This window comes from Salvia miltiorrhiza, chromosome 2 (genome assembly GCF_028751815.1).
Source record: "Salvia miltiorrhiza cultivar Shanhuang (shh) chromosome 2, IMPLAD_Smil_shh, whole genome shotgun sequence".
Classification (NCBI taxonomy): Eukaryota; Viridiplantae; Streptophyta; class Magnoliopsida; order Lamiales; family Lamiaceae; genus Salvia; species Salvia miltiorrhiza.
The window spans coordinates 66,633,500-66,645,761 of record NC_080388.1 but is presented as its reverse complement, the minus strand read 5'-3'; the positions used below and the strand labels follow the sequence as shown (position 1 = coordinate 66,645,761).

At 37.7% G+C, this 12,262-nt stretch overlaps 2 protein-coding genes across 4 annotated transcripts; one reads left to right on the top strand and one right to left on the bottom strand.

Annotated features, from left to right (window-relative positions):
- The first annotated feature begins 486 nt into the window (after positions 1–486).
- On the top strand, positions 487–5,631 carry LOC131013179 (protein PAF1 homolog). Of its 2 annotated transcripts, XR_009097588.1 has the most exons (13): positions 487–2,088; positions 2,670–2,738; positions 2,960–3,067; positions 3,151–3,334; positions 3,416–3,489; positions 3,581–3,700; positions 3,907–4,012; positions 4,131–4,217; positions 4,309–4,377; positions 4,457–4,528; positions 4,606–4,749; positions 4,820–5,240; positions 5,328–5,631. XR_009097588.1 is itself a non-coding variant. In XM_057941231.1 (12 exons), exons 1-12 carry the CDS (start codon positions 1,184–1,186, stop codon positions 4,964–4,966), a joined length of 2,085 nt encoding a protein of 694 aa, XP_057797214.1. In that variant the 5' UTR covers positions 500–1,183; the 3' UTR covers positions 4,967–5,631. The 2 variants fall into 2 exon arrangements, 1 of the variants encoding a protein (XP_057797214.1); XM_057941231.1 differs by having other exon boundaries at positions 500–2,088; positions 4,820–5,631.
- On the bottom strand, positions 5,100–9,312 carry LOC131013180 (uncharacterized). Of its 2 annotated transcripts, XM_057941233.1 has the most exons (13): positions 8,869–9,312; positions 7,817–8,656; positions 7,627–7,727; positions 7,413–7,527; positions 7,168–7,245; positions 6,964–7,056; positions 6,630–6,713; positions 6,280–6,378; positions 6,007–6,069; positions 5,883–5,913; positions 5,734–5,780; positions 5,593–5,651; positions 5,100–5,488 (listed from the first exon to the last, which is right to left on the bottom strand). In XM_057941233.1, exons 1-13 carry the CDS (start codon positions 8,914–8,916, stop codon positions 5,257–5,259), a joined length of 1,890 nt encoding a protein of 629 aa, XP_057797216.1. In that variant the 5' UTR covers positions 8,917–9,312; the 3' UTR covers positions 5,100–5,256. The 2 variants fall into 2 exon arrangements, with proteins under 2 accessions (XP_057797216.1, XP_057797215.1); XM_057941232.1 differs by having other exon boundaries at positions 5,100–5,780.
- Positions 9,313–12,262: the final 2,950 nt, after the last annotated feature.

Below are 12,262 nucleotides of genomic sequence, written 5' to 3'. Positions count from 1 at the left end.
TTTAAATGTAAAATTCTTTACAATCATATTGCCATTTACCTTTCTATTCTTTAAAAAATTATGTGATAAACTATTTGTTTAGTTCATTTCTCAATAATATTATTGAATTATGTCTTGATTTTAATTAGGTGAATTACTAAGATATTATCGTTTTTTTTAGAATACTAAGATATTATTGTTAATGTAGTTTTGAGTAAATAGTTCATAGATCATATTAGTTGTTAGCTCAAACTACCACATGCTAATACATTATATTTCATTTCTTTTTTGTTAGATATGTGTTATTTGTATTAAGTTATCATTTTAAAATTATTGTAAATTGGATCCCTGGGACAAAATCTTGATTACGTCACTTGTTACTTGTTAGTGAGGGAACACGGCGCATCTCTTAATGTGTTTTGTGGCCATTTTTTATTAAATTTAATTTAATTTTGTAATTTGATTTGGAAAATAATGTTGCAAAAAAGACCAGCTTGAACTCATTCATTGACTACCCAATTATAGAACGTAACCCATCCTACACAAATATTCAATTCATAGTTTTTTAGGAAATTGTCAAATAATTTTCTTCAAAATTTCCTCTAGAACTTTTTTGCCCATAATTAATTGACAAGAGAAAAGGAAAATAGAGATTGCATCATCACACACATATATTTTCTATATATAAAAACCTGAGCGCCTGCCACAGATTTTACTGTTCCTTGTTGTTCAGCCTACACAAAGAACACACAGTGATGCATGGTTTTTCTCAGAATTTCAGCTCGTTAATTGACTTTATTTAGATGCTAGAGTTGTTGAATTTCAGTTGGGGTTTTGGATTTGAGTCCGCTATTCCCCTCTGGATCTCTTTCCCATATTTCCAAATCGATCTCACATCTGGATTGCTTAACTTTTAATTTCGGGTTTCTTAAAGTCGAAAATTCGTTGCTAGGGTTTTTCCTTTACTTCTCCTTGAGACCAGATTGAGAAGTTCAATTAGGATTCTTTTCGCGGAAGGATTTTTTTTTATTGAATAAATAAATTAAGAGAAGAATTTTAAAGACGCTACTTTCTAGTTTCCCCTTTTCGAGATTTAGGGTTTTGTTTTTTGCATGTTCCGAGCGTAGAATTTGAGCGAATTCACCTTTTTTGGGCGTAATTTGAATTTGTGGGGTTCTGCCCTATTGCGTTTCGGAATCTAGCCATGGCGTCGTATAGGCCGTTCCATCCACCGCCGCAGTCAACGTTTGCTCCGCCACCACCGCCTCCACCGCCGTCGAATCAGAACCCGCTGCAGCCTCCAGCAGCTGCGGCGCCGCCTCCGCCGCCGCCACCGCGAGGCGGCAGTCAGTATTCGCAGAATTGGGGTCCTTACAGCGGCGGCGATGGCTCAAATTACAATTACCAGCTTCCAGGTTATGGATCATCGTCATCACAGCAGCAGCAGCAGCAGCAGCAGCAGCATTTTAACCCTCCGGCGAGAAGCCAGCTCCCCCCGGCCCATCAACAGCAGCCGTTTCAATTTCCGCCTCCGCCCCCTCCACCGGAGTCATCTTCTTACCCGCCCCCGCCTCCACCGCTGCAGTCTGCCTCAGCATCTGCAATGTACTATCCATCATCTCAGTATTCACAGTTTAATCAGCCTCCATCTATGCAGCCACCACCTCCACCGCCTCCTCCTTCATCTCCTCCTCCTCCACCACCTCCACTACAGCCCTTATCGCCTCCACCATTACCTTCTTCGCTGCCTCTTTCCGCCGGTGTGAGCAGGGAGAGTAGGCAACCCAATCCTGCAGCGTCATCTAGGAAGGAGCAGAAGCCTCCATTGAGTAATAAAAGACCAGGCGGGCGGGTTGAGACGGAGGAGGAGAGAAGGTTGAGAAAGAAGAGGGAATTTGAGAAGCAGAAGCAAGAGGAGAAACTCAAGCAGCATCTTCGAGAGTCACAGAATAAAGTGCTGCAGAAGACCCAAATGCTGGCCTCTGGAACCAAGGGCCACGGATCGATTAGTGGATCACATATGGGTGACAGAAGGAGCACTCCATTGTTAGGTGGTGATAGAATTGAAAACCGCCTGAAGAAACCAACAACCTTCCTCTGCAAGTTGAAGTGAGTATACCTGAGCTCTTCATTTGAGTTTGTTGTTCTATTATTGAGGTAATTGTTAATGCTGTAAAGTTTAGCGTGAAATAAGAACCCTGGCGAGAAGATGCAGCATTGCTACTTTTACATTTAGTAACATAGTCGTAACATTGTGTGTTGTTGGGATTGTCACAATGCTGTATTTAGCAGTCAATCATTTTTCCCTGATCAGGGGATTGTCATAATTTTCTGGTTTTGCCTTGTTGCTGGAATGAGAAAATTGATTTTTACAACTACTTTGATATTTTTGAATTCAATCTTTGTTGCTTTTGATGCGTTGTTTTTGGTTCAGAAATATGTTATCTGCTTAAGAAAGGTGCTGGAATCCACTCCTTGGTTACTCGTATTCAAAACTATGTCGAAGAATGTAAATTCTTCTGCAGTTGTCTAGATTCTTTATTTGTTGTTACTTTTTATGGCAAAATACTGAAATTTGGTTCTAAGGGTAAACAAAATATTCTCGCTCTCTCTTTTATTGTGCAATTGTTTTCTCTCCTAATCACAATTAATTAGATAGACCATTCACTAACAATTTGTGCTTTTTGTAGGTTTCGGAACGAACTGCCTGATCCATCTGCAAAGATGAAGCTTTTGTCATTGAAAAGAGACCCAGATAGGTATGGATTTGCGCGTCATATTTATAATTCAACTGCCACAACAGGAATACTTAGCTGAAAGTCACCTTTTTAGTCCATTATCTGTGCTTTCCATCTCAGTTATGGTGAGCGCCGAATCCCTATTTTGGTGCCTTATCACTGGTCACAAATTTGCAAATTAATTAAACTGGTGCGTTTCTGTATGCTGATCTACTTCAAGTCTGATCATATGGTCTTTGCAGATACTGTAAATATCAAATCACATCGTTGGAGAAGAATTGGAAACCTCAGCTACATGTTGAACCTGATCTTGGGATACCGCTGGACCTTCTTGACCTGAGTGTATACAAGTAAACTTCTCTGGCCCTTCTCTCTTTCATGCTCTTTAGGTTGAGCTGCTCGTCTGATTTGTTCCATCATCTCTGTCGATCAGTCCTCCCAAGGGTGAAAGGATACCCCTCGATCCTGAGGATGAGGAGTTGTTGCGTGATGATGATCCTATAACCCCAATTAAGACTGATGGCATTAAAAAGAAAGAAAGGCCTACGGACAAAGGTGTCTCTTGGCTTGTTAAAACCCAGTACATATCGCCTCTCAGTGTTGAGTCCACTAAGCAGGTAACAGTGAGTTATTTGCTCATTAAGAATTATCGCAGACTCTACTGGACACTTTACTACAAAAATTGATATCACTTGCAGTCTTTGACTGAAAAACAAGCAAAAGAATTGCGAGAATCTCGTGGTCGGAGCCTCTTGGAGAACCTCAACAGTAGGTTAGTTGACTTGCTTTCTATTCGTGCAAGAAGAATAACAATTGAGCCATTTACATCAAATAATTGGTTGATTCCTGTTTCTATTCTTTAGGGATAGGAAAATTCAGGATATTGTTGCGTCTTTTGAAGCGTGCAAGACCAAGCCTGTTCATGCAGTTAATCGTCATCTACATCCAAGAAGGATCCTCCCGCTTGTACCTGATTTTGACAGGTATATTGTGTCTTTATATACTTTCACAATTTAGCTATTTCCAGTTGTGTTTTGAGAGGAATAATCTGGTATAAAAGAGAAGTATTATTGTGCTGCTTGTGCAAATCAACCTTGATCCGCAGGTGTTGTGTTACAATCCTATCTTACTGATATAGTTTTGCTAGACCAGAAGATAACATTTTTAAAGACCTCATTTTCTTTTTCAGGTACGATGACCACTTCGTGGTTGCAACTTTTGATAGTGCTCCAACTGTGGATTCAGAAATCTACAGAAAACTGAGTGCAGCTGATCGTGATGAGTACGAACAGAAAGTAAGTGTACATTGATTACCTGTCAATAGAATTCTGAGATTAATATTTTAGATAGTGTTGGAGTATGTAAGATATATGACCTTCCGGTGTAAGTGTAAGAAGTGATATGGCTTTGCAGGCAATCATGAAAAGTTATGCGTCAACAAGCACGGATTCAGAAAGACCTGATGGATTCTTAGCGTATATGGTACCATCAGTAGATGAGGTATGCTTTTCTCAAAATTGAGGTTTGAATTTGTACATATCCATTAAAATATTCGTTCAAATTGATCAGCTTTTCTTGGTTATGGTGACAGATAGAGAAGGATATATACGATGAAACTGAAGATATCTCATATTCATGGGTCCGCGAGTATCACTATGATGTATGTTTCTGAGATTCTTTTTTTGGTGTTCATGTTACTGCAACTGCTTCTCTTATTATGGCCATTAACCACTTGACAGGTGCGAGGCGACGACGTGGATGATCCCACAACGTATGTTGTGTCGTTTGGCGATACAGAAGCCAGATACTTGGTCTGTCCTTTTTCTCTGAGTTTATCTTTAAAGTTCCTTATTCCATCAGCATGCTCGACTTGTTCTTCTTCGTGCAGCCCCTTCCGAAGAAGCTAATCCTAAGGAAAAAGCGTGCAAGAGAGGGAAAATCAACGGAGGAGGTGGAACAATTCCCAGTGCCTAGATCAGTAACAGTAAGGAGGCGAACCGATGTTGCTATCAAAGTCTTGACAGAAGAAGAGGTATGTAAAACACTTCTACTCCCATCGTTCAGCTATACAGTGCAGGTTCTCACTCATCCACGCTCATCAGGATTATGTACCATCAAAGGGTAATCTAACATCGAGAAGTGGAAGGGGTGGCAGCATGGATAGGGGCCCTGGCCGGTTGCGTAGGATGAGTAGTCAGGACATGGAACCCGACAATTACAGCGGCGCCGAGGATGATTTGTCTGAATAGTTGCTCTTGATCAGAACAGAGGGGAGGAAGAACATGATTGCCCCAGTTTGGGCTCTCTTTTCTTATGGGAATCACATTAATATTTTTCTTTTTGCCTATCTCTGGTAAATTAAACTACAGTGCTCTTTAAATATCAAAGAAAGGAAAACTACATTGCTTGCACGATATTATCCTTTGATCAAACTTCATTGCTCACAAAAAAACTATAAAGATGCAATCAAGCGTGGTTCACATGATTTCTTACGAAAGGAAAGCAGAATCCAACTTATTCCATGTAAGTATTTTTAGTTCTATGCTTCAGATATATTTACTCCCTCATTGCCAGAGGCTCCAACTTGAGGCAAATCTTGTGTTTCTGCAGTGTCAGGGGGTTGAGATTCTAGCTTTGCAGCTGCTTGCAGCACCCGGTTTTGGACTTCCGACGATGAGGGCGACATTGGGAGTCCGTTCCGATTCGTCTCCAGCTTCCCGGCAGCCCATGAAATTGCTTGACCCCCGAGTGTGACTGGAGCTAGCAGGGACCTATGGTAGTAGTAGGTTTTTTTACAGTATAGAAACCAAAAATTACGTGTCGAGTGTATGTTGTATAACCGATCTATAGAAGCTTTTATTGTTAAGATGGTAACCTTAAATCTTGCTGAAAGTCTTCTGCGCCTTGATATGAAGCGATTCGTCGGAATATAGTCTGTTGGATAGTTGAACGTAGAAACGATGCTAGATTTAGATAGCTTCGGATTCAAACAAAATAGGGATGATGTCTCTCGTACCTGTCCGAGGCCGATAACACCAATGAATTGCAGTGCCGTTTCCCACTCTGCAAAAACAAGGATCGTTAGCGTTTAGTCGGAGGAGCTCGGAAGAGGAAAAGTCCGCTACCGCGAGCAAGTCTTCCTTCATAAACAAATGATGATTTTACCTAATACTGAATAAGCTGCTGCAGCGACACCCTATACATGGAGTTCATACAATTAGCAGAGAAAACGTCAATGAACATATGCTTATATACAGAGGCACGAAAGTATACGAGAAAACATCCTTACCACTCCAAAACCAACAAGTTTCAATGGGGTTGGTTTGATTTCCTCCAAGATAGCTTCAGCTTCCTATAAACACAGCTTCTTTCAGTATGTCGAAATAACAGTAAAGACAAAAACAAACCCTAAACCCTAAAAGACCAATTATCTCCGGTGGAACAGCATGTTAGCTTCTCTAGCTCAGCATGAATATAGAACAAACAAGTCTGCTCAATGTACATCATCAAGCATAAAACTGAAGATTCGTTGCACTACGGAGTTGGAGTAGCAGAACCATACCTCGTTGAGTATTGTAAGCGTAGTCTCGGGTTTCAGCTCTTTAACGCGACACCCTTCTTTCACCCAGGATTCAAAGCCACCTAGGACTTGATAAGGTCTCTATCTTGCATAAAAAATTTACCAAGAAACAAACTAGAAATAAATGTATGAACCTAATGGTTCTTTCAATTCTTCATGAACACATTTTGAAGCAGGAACAAGTTCCATACCTGTTCAAAGTATGCACCTAATAGATCAATTTTCATAATATTTATGCTGGTTTTGTCCATTAACAAGCTCTATTTTTTCTCGTCTGTGTAATGAATGCTGTTGGCACAAATACAGATCAAAAGTCACTAGCTTATACTTGCCTTAGTTCCAAGCTTCCTCAGTGATCTTGCAATACTCTTTGAACGGGATCCATCAGCATCCATAACCAAAACCTTGGACCTGTCCTATAATTACGAAACTGATTTCAGGCATCACTTTTTTTCATCAAAACTTACTAGTATTACAAACTACTTGCAAATGTTGTCCAAATATCTCTTTCTCCCTAGCTTGGCCTTTGCCACATTGAATTCAGTAATTGAAAATCGATTATTGGGGGTAAAAATGAAGATTTTTCGGTAAGAACACAGAATCAAGAGTCTTGATTCAAGACTTATTTTGGATATGGGACAATGTATCTTAAAAATGTGATCATACTTGAACAATTTTGAGGTCACGAATAACGACAGCGAGCAACGAGTCGTCCAAATCTCTTCCTCCCTTCAGCAGCTTTTTGATGGAGCTATCAACCTTAAAATTCACATGCCATAAAGAAATTAAGATGGTTGCAACATTTATTTTGTCAATAGACCTCTTTTCTTTTCTTATCTCTCTCGAAAATCAAAAGTTTAGACTATGAACCTCGGGTAGCCCTACGCTGGCATAGCGGAAACGAGCACTCCTCCGAAGATCAGGAATGCCGTCTCTATCCCTGAGATTCTTCACATCCAGAAATAGACAGCAAAAATCATGTCGTCAACGAGAATATGAAGTAAAACGAAACAAACTGGATCATTTTTCCAGATCAGTAAACATTAACTATATTGATCTGCAAGAATAAGTAACTTCCCACCAAAGGAAATGCAAGAAAATTTACAGTCTCTTGCCTCGGGCCGAATGTCAATAAGCACAGCATTGTCATTCCCTCGTAAGAGCTCCATAGCTGATTCGGGAGTTAAATCTCCAGCATATCCACTATATTTCAGCACTCTATACGAACCCCTGCAAAAATCTGATGAAAAATGTAATTTACATTTAAAAGAGAATACTAACTCGAGCCTAGACAAAAAACCGAACAGAGAGAAATCAAGAAGTTTATACCACAAAATGGCTGAAGCCCCAAATACAAGAACAACTGGTATAAGTGGATCATTCGGGTCCAATCCGACTCTTTCTTCAAATCCCACCAACGCAATGTAAACCTTTGCATAAAAAACATGTTAATGAGATAAAAGCAACACCTGTGAGTTTTAAATAAGCCTTTCAATTTTCAGAGAATTGTCAAGTTTACCTGCTGAAATGCAGCACCGATAGGGCTCAATACTTCTGCAACACGTCCTTCAGTTGATCTAAGCACATCTTGATATTCTTGAGGGAGAAATCCCTTTGCAGAATCATAAGCATACCCAACATTCTTAGTTAGCAAATCCTCGACTACAACAACTGTTCGCCTCAACACATCTAGCGCAGCAGAGGCTGCTGCACCCGATCCTTCCTTCAATCCACTAGACACACCACTCAGCTTGTTACCAGCTGATTCTCCAGTTTGAGCAAGAAACGTGTTGATGTCATTGATGACACCATCAACCGCCTCACTAGCACTCGTTAGGACAGCATTCAGCGAAGAGGTGATGGTTTCTATTGAATTGTTCAAAACATCCTCTCCTCCCTCAACTATATCCGAAAGTTGTGTGTTTTGGACAGACAACGGGTTTACATCAACGAGCAATGAATCAGATGCCACAGCAGGATCAATTGTCACACCACTGACAGATATAGGAAGGTCTGGATTGACATAACTTGGTTGGAGATCAGTGCTATCAACGGCTTTATTGATAAAGTCCGTTAGCTGAGACTCACTCGAGTTATCTACAAATACCAAATTAGGCCCTAAACCGCTCATTTCATCACTGACCCCAAATTGAGTGGTGCATCCACTCTGATACAATGATTGATTAATAGTGTGTATGGAGCTACATTGTTCATCTTTCACAACATAATCTGAGTAAATACACATAGCGCCTCTTCGCCTAGAGAAATTCGAAAGTTTCTTAACTGATTTATTCGCATGGCTGCAATCAAATGCCTTAGGGTGTGACGGAAAAGATTTCAAACCTCCATAGACAGGAATCTGCAGATTTATGTGTAACATTTCATCAATTTCACACTAAACCTATATTCACAAAATTCAAGAACAAGCATAAATTTTTTCAAATGAGCATCCCATCATTAAATTTCACATCAAACAACCAATAAAACCTAACGGAAAACAATTTTCAGTATCAAATTAAACACTTCAGCTGAAGAAAACAGCAACAAAATCAATGAAATAAATTTCTTTACCTGTCCATGGCAGGAGCAGCTGGTACTAGCTGAAGAAACAGGCAACATTGTCAAACCAAACACCTCAATCAAATACAAAATCCTTAGTAATTTGCTAAACCCTCATTTTCAGTTCAAGAATTCCACAGCAAACACAGAAAGATGTAATCTTTGATTTAAACTAAGCTATACTGGAACAACCCATCAACAGTTACGGCGCCAAATCAAAATTCTTGAAATAGGTTCTGACAGAAAATGAGACGACAACACTGTTTATGTAGCGAATTCAACCGTTTTCTGAGATGGGATTTTATTTTTGTCTCTAAATATGTTTGATTTTAAAGAATTATCCAGTGAATTGACGTGTAATCAAACATGAGAGGTGGGAAAATTGTGTGGATTGTCTGAAAGTGTTTGCTTCATCTGCTTGGCCACTCGTTTCTCTATTGTGGGGACAGATTTTGGATTCTATTTTCTCTGTTGGTGTTTTAATTTAAATTTAAAGACCTGAATAATTAGACAATAATTTTTTAAAAGTGAAAATAAAAATCAAATTTGAGCTTACAATGTATTGAAGCTAAGATGAGTAAATCCGATTACCAAATCATACTTCGAATGAAATTGACAAACTTAGCTAAATTATACAGTAAGCTTTATTTAGGGATGGGTTGTGTTATTTATCTCATGAGACATGACATGTATGAAATGCATTTGCCACAACATTTTTACTAGCAATTTTAATTAAAATATTCATTCTGTCCCACTTCAAATATTTTAAAATTATAAAATAATTATATAATTTTGAGATATTTAAAATAGGACGAAGAAAGTAAATTACTTTATCTATCTCACGAGATAGGATGCATTCATGATATCCATGATTATATGTGAAAAGATATGACACGTTATCTATCATTATATTTTTTCACCGCAACGTGAACTATAAAAGGGAATCTAAATAAGCATGCAAATTGTTACACCTTGATTGAAACTAACAAACTTAACTAAACTATGAACTTTTTTATTTGCCTTATGACGAGCGTATAACACATCTATCACGATATTTTGCAGGCACAAGCACACAATAATTACGATAATTGAAATTTTTTTCTCGATTTTATATATTCTTTTTATAATTCATTTGAGGATTTGTTATGTTTTTATTATATTATATATATATTTTTTGAGGAAATGTTTTTATTATAGTTATTAATAGAGTTAATTGCATCAAAATACCTGACCTTTTCCCAAAATTTGATTTTTTGACAAACTTTTTAATTGTAGCAAAAATTTTAGCTACGTTTCAATTTATTGCAATGTCCGTCCCGCGTATATTTTTGGTCAAATCCATGCTGAGGTGGACCTCCAGTAAAGCTTAGGTGACATGTCGTGCCGCGTAATGAAACATTGTCGTCTCAAATCCATTGCAATAAATTGAAACGTAGCTAAAATAAATTAGCCGGAAATGAATGGATTTGGCCGAAAATATACGCGGGACGAACATTGCAATAAATTGAAACGTAGCTAAATTTTTTGCTACAATTAAAAAGTTTGTCAAAAAATTAAATTTTGGAAAAAGATCAGGTATTTTGATGCAATTAACCCTTATTAATAATCACTATTCGTGGAATTTGCATGATAAGTATAGCGTCAAAGCTCACGATTAGGTAAAATCGCCGCAGTGTAGTTTAAAGTTTTTATAATATTTTATTTTATTTTATTTCTTATTCTGATTCAGAGACTAATCTAATAGTAATAGTAATGTGTTTGATTTGAGGTATAAGGAAGGGATAAACTACATTTATCATTTTATACTTTATTTGCTTTGATATATGAAAAAATTCGGGCAGACTGTATAATTTTTCGAAAAGCTCCTTATACCTTGGGAAATGGATAATTTTATACTTAAGAAAGAGTGGTATAATTTTATACCACCTCATAAAGAGTGAATAAATATATTATCTTTCAAATCAAACAGGATATAAAAAAATGTGGTCTCCACTTTAAATGATAAATTTATACTACTTTATTATATTATCCCTCCATTTAGAGGGATAAAAAGCAAACACACCCTAATAGTATAACGAGCGGGTAAAAGTGATATAATAATAAAAAATTAACATGTACTGACACAACCTACTAAAAAGTCGATAACTTGAAAGCCACAAATTAGTGACACGATGATAAGATAGAAAACAAATGATATATTTATTAGTGGTAAATATCACTTTTTGGCTCACGTTTGGACGTTTTCTTAAAAATATCTCACTCTAAACATAATTACAAAACAATATTCATCGTTTCATTTTTTTCTTATTTATGACCTGTAAAAAATTTTCAGTGACCGATATTTGACGTGTTCCGACCAAGTGTCATGTCATTAGTACACGTCAACATTAAAAAATAAAAGAAAAAGAGTTAATATCAGTTTTTAGCCCATCGTTTGGGCGTTTTCTCAAATATATCCCACCCTAAGATTAAAAAAAAGAAAAGAAAAAAAGAACCAATCTCGTGATACTGAACATACATGCTAGAATCTCAGCAGAAAAAATACACGACTTTCACTAACCAGCATCAAATCATGCCCGCCACAATTGAACTCAATATCAAATATGCAATTTTCAAGAAGAAAAAGAAAAAGGAAGCGAAGAAAATAATATGTATGTATATGAAAGCAGAGAACTAAGCTTTTCTTGGAGGTTGTAAAGTTGGATTCGTCTGAGTTGAACTGGTGGAGTTGGGTTCCAATTATTGGTGACATTACGTGCCCATATATATATATTCAATTCCAAACCATCTAGACTGTCCCTCTCTCTATAAATCAGGAAGTTTTTTTTATCTCCAAGTTGTACTATCATAGTTTAAAACTTTGAATTTCTATTAATAATATAAAGTCAAAGATGGCAAGCTTACCGAAGGCAACGGAGGAGATGACGGGGGAGAGAGGAATCGACAATGGAGGGGGAAGCGACGGAGGTGTCTTGCTGCCGTGTTGATCAGAGGTAGGGTTGAAGATGATAGAGGAATTAAACGCGATGAAGAGTTCCACAATTTTGAAAGCTATCTTGAAGATGAATCGTTATGTGTATTTAGTGTTTATAAAACTAATATTATAATATTTGAATTCTTTTAAAACGAGCATTGAATAGTGGGAGACCATAATGTAAACTTCTTCAGCCCAACCTATAAAAGAAACAAAACCAATTTTGAAAGCCCAATTGATTTCAATTGTATTGTTTTATTTTCTGTAGGAATTTTGACGCACGAACTCTTCTCTTTCTCTTCCCATTAGAGTCTTGAATATTTTTTTGATTTTGGGGGAGGGGGAGCAGTGGGGTTTGATCCTTGGACCTCATTGTTCGTAGATAGGAGTTCACATTGTTTGGTATCCCCTTAAGCAAAAGAAAAGGGTTCA

Coding starts and splice junctions, on each gene's coding strand:
- LOC131013180 (XM_057941232.1), bottom strand. CDS start 8,916: ATGTTGCCTGTTTCTTCAGCTAGTACCAGCTGCTCCTGCCATGGACAG. Junction 7,728..7,816: donor TCGGTGCTGCATTTCAGCAG/GTAAACTTGACA, acceptor TTTTATGCAAAG/GTTTACATTGCGTTGGTGGG. Junction 7,528..7,626: donor GGGGCTTCAGCCATTTTGTG/GTATAAACTTCT, acceptor AGATTTTTGCAG/GGGTTCGTATAGAGTGCTGA.
- LOC131013179 (XM_057941231.1), top strand. CDS start 1,184: ATGGCGTCGTATAGGCCGTTCCATCCACCGCCGCAGTCAACGTTTGCT. Junction 3,490..3,580: donor TTGGAGAACCTCAACAGTAG/GTTAGTTGACTT, acceptor TCTATTCTTTAG/GGATAGGAAAATTCAGGATA. Junction 3,701..3,906: donor CTTGTACCTGATTTTGACAG/GTATATTGTGTC, acceptor TTTCTTTTTCAG/GTACGATGACCACTTCGTGG.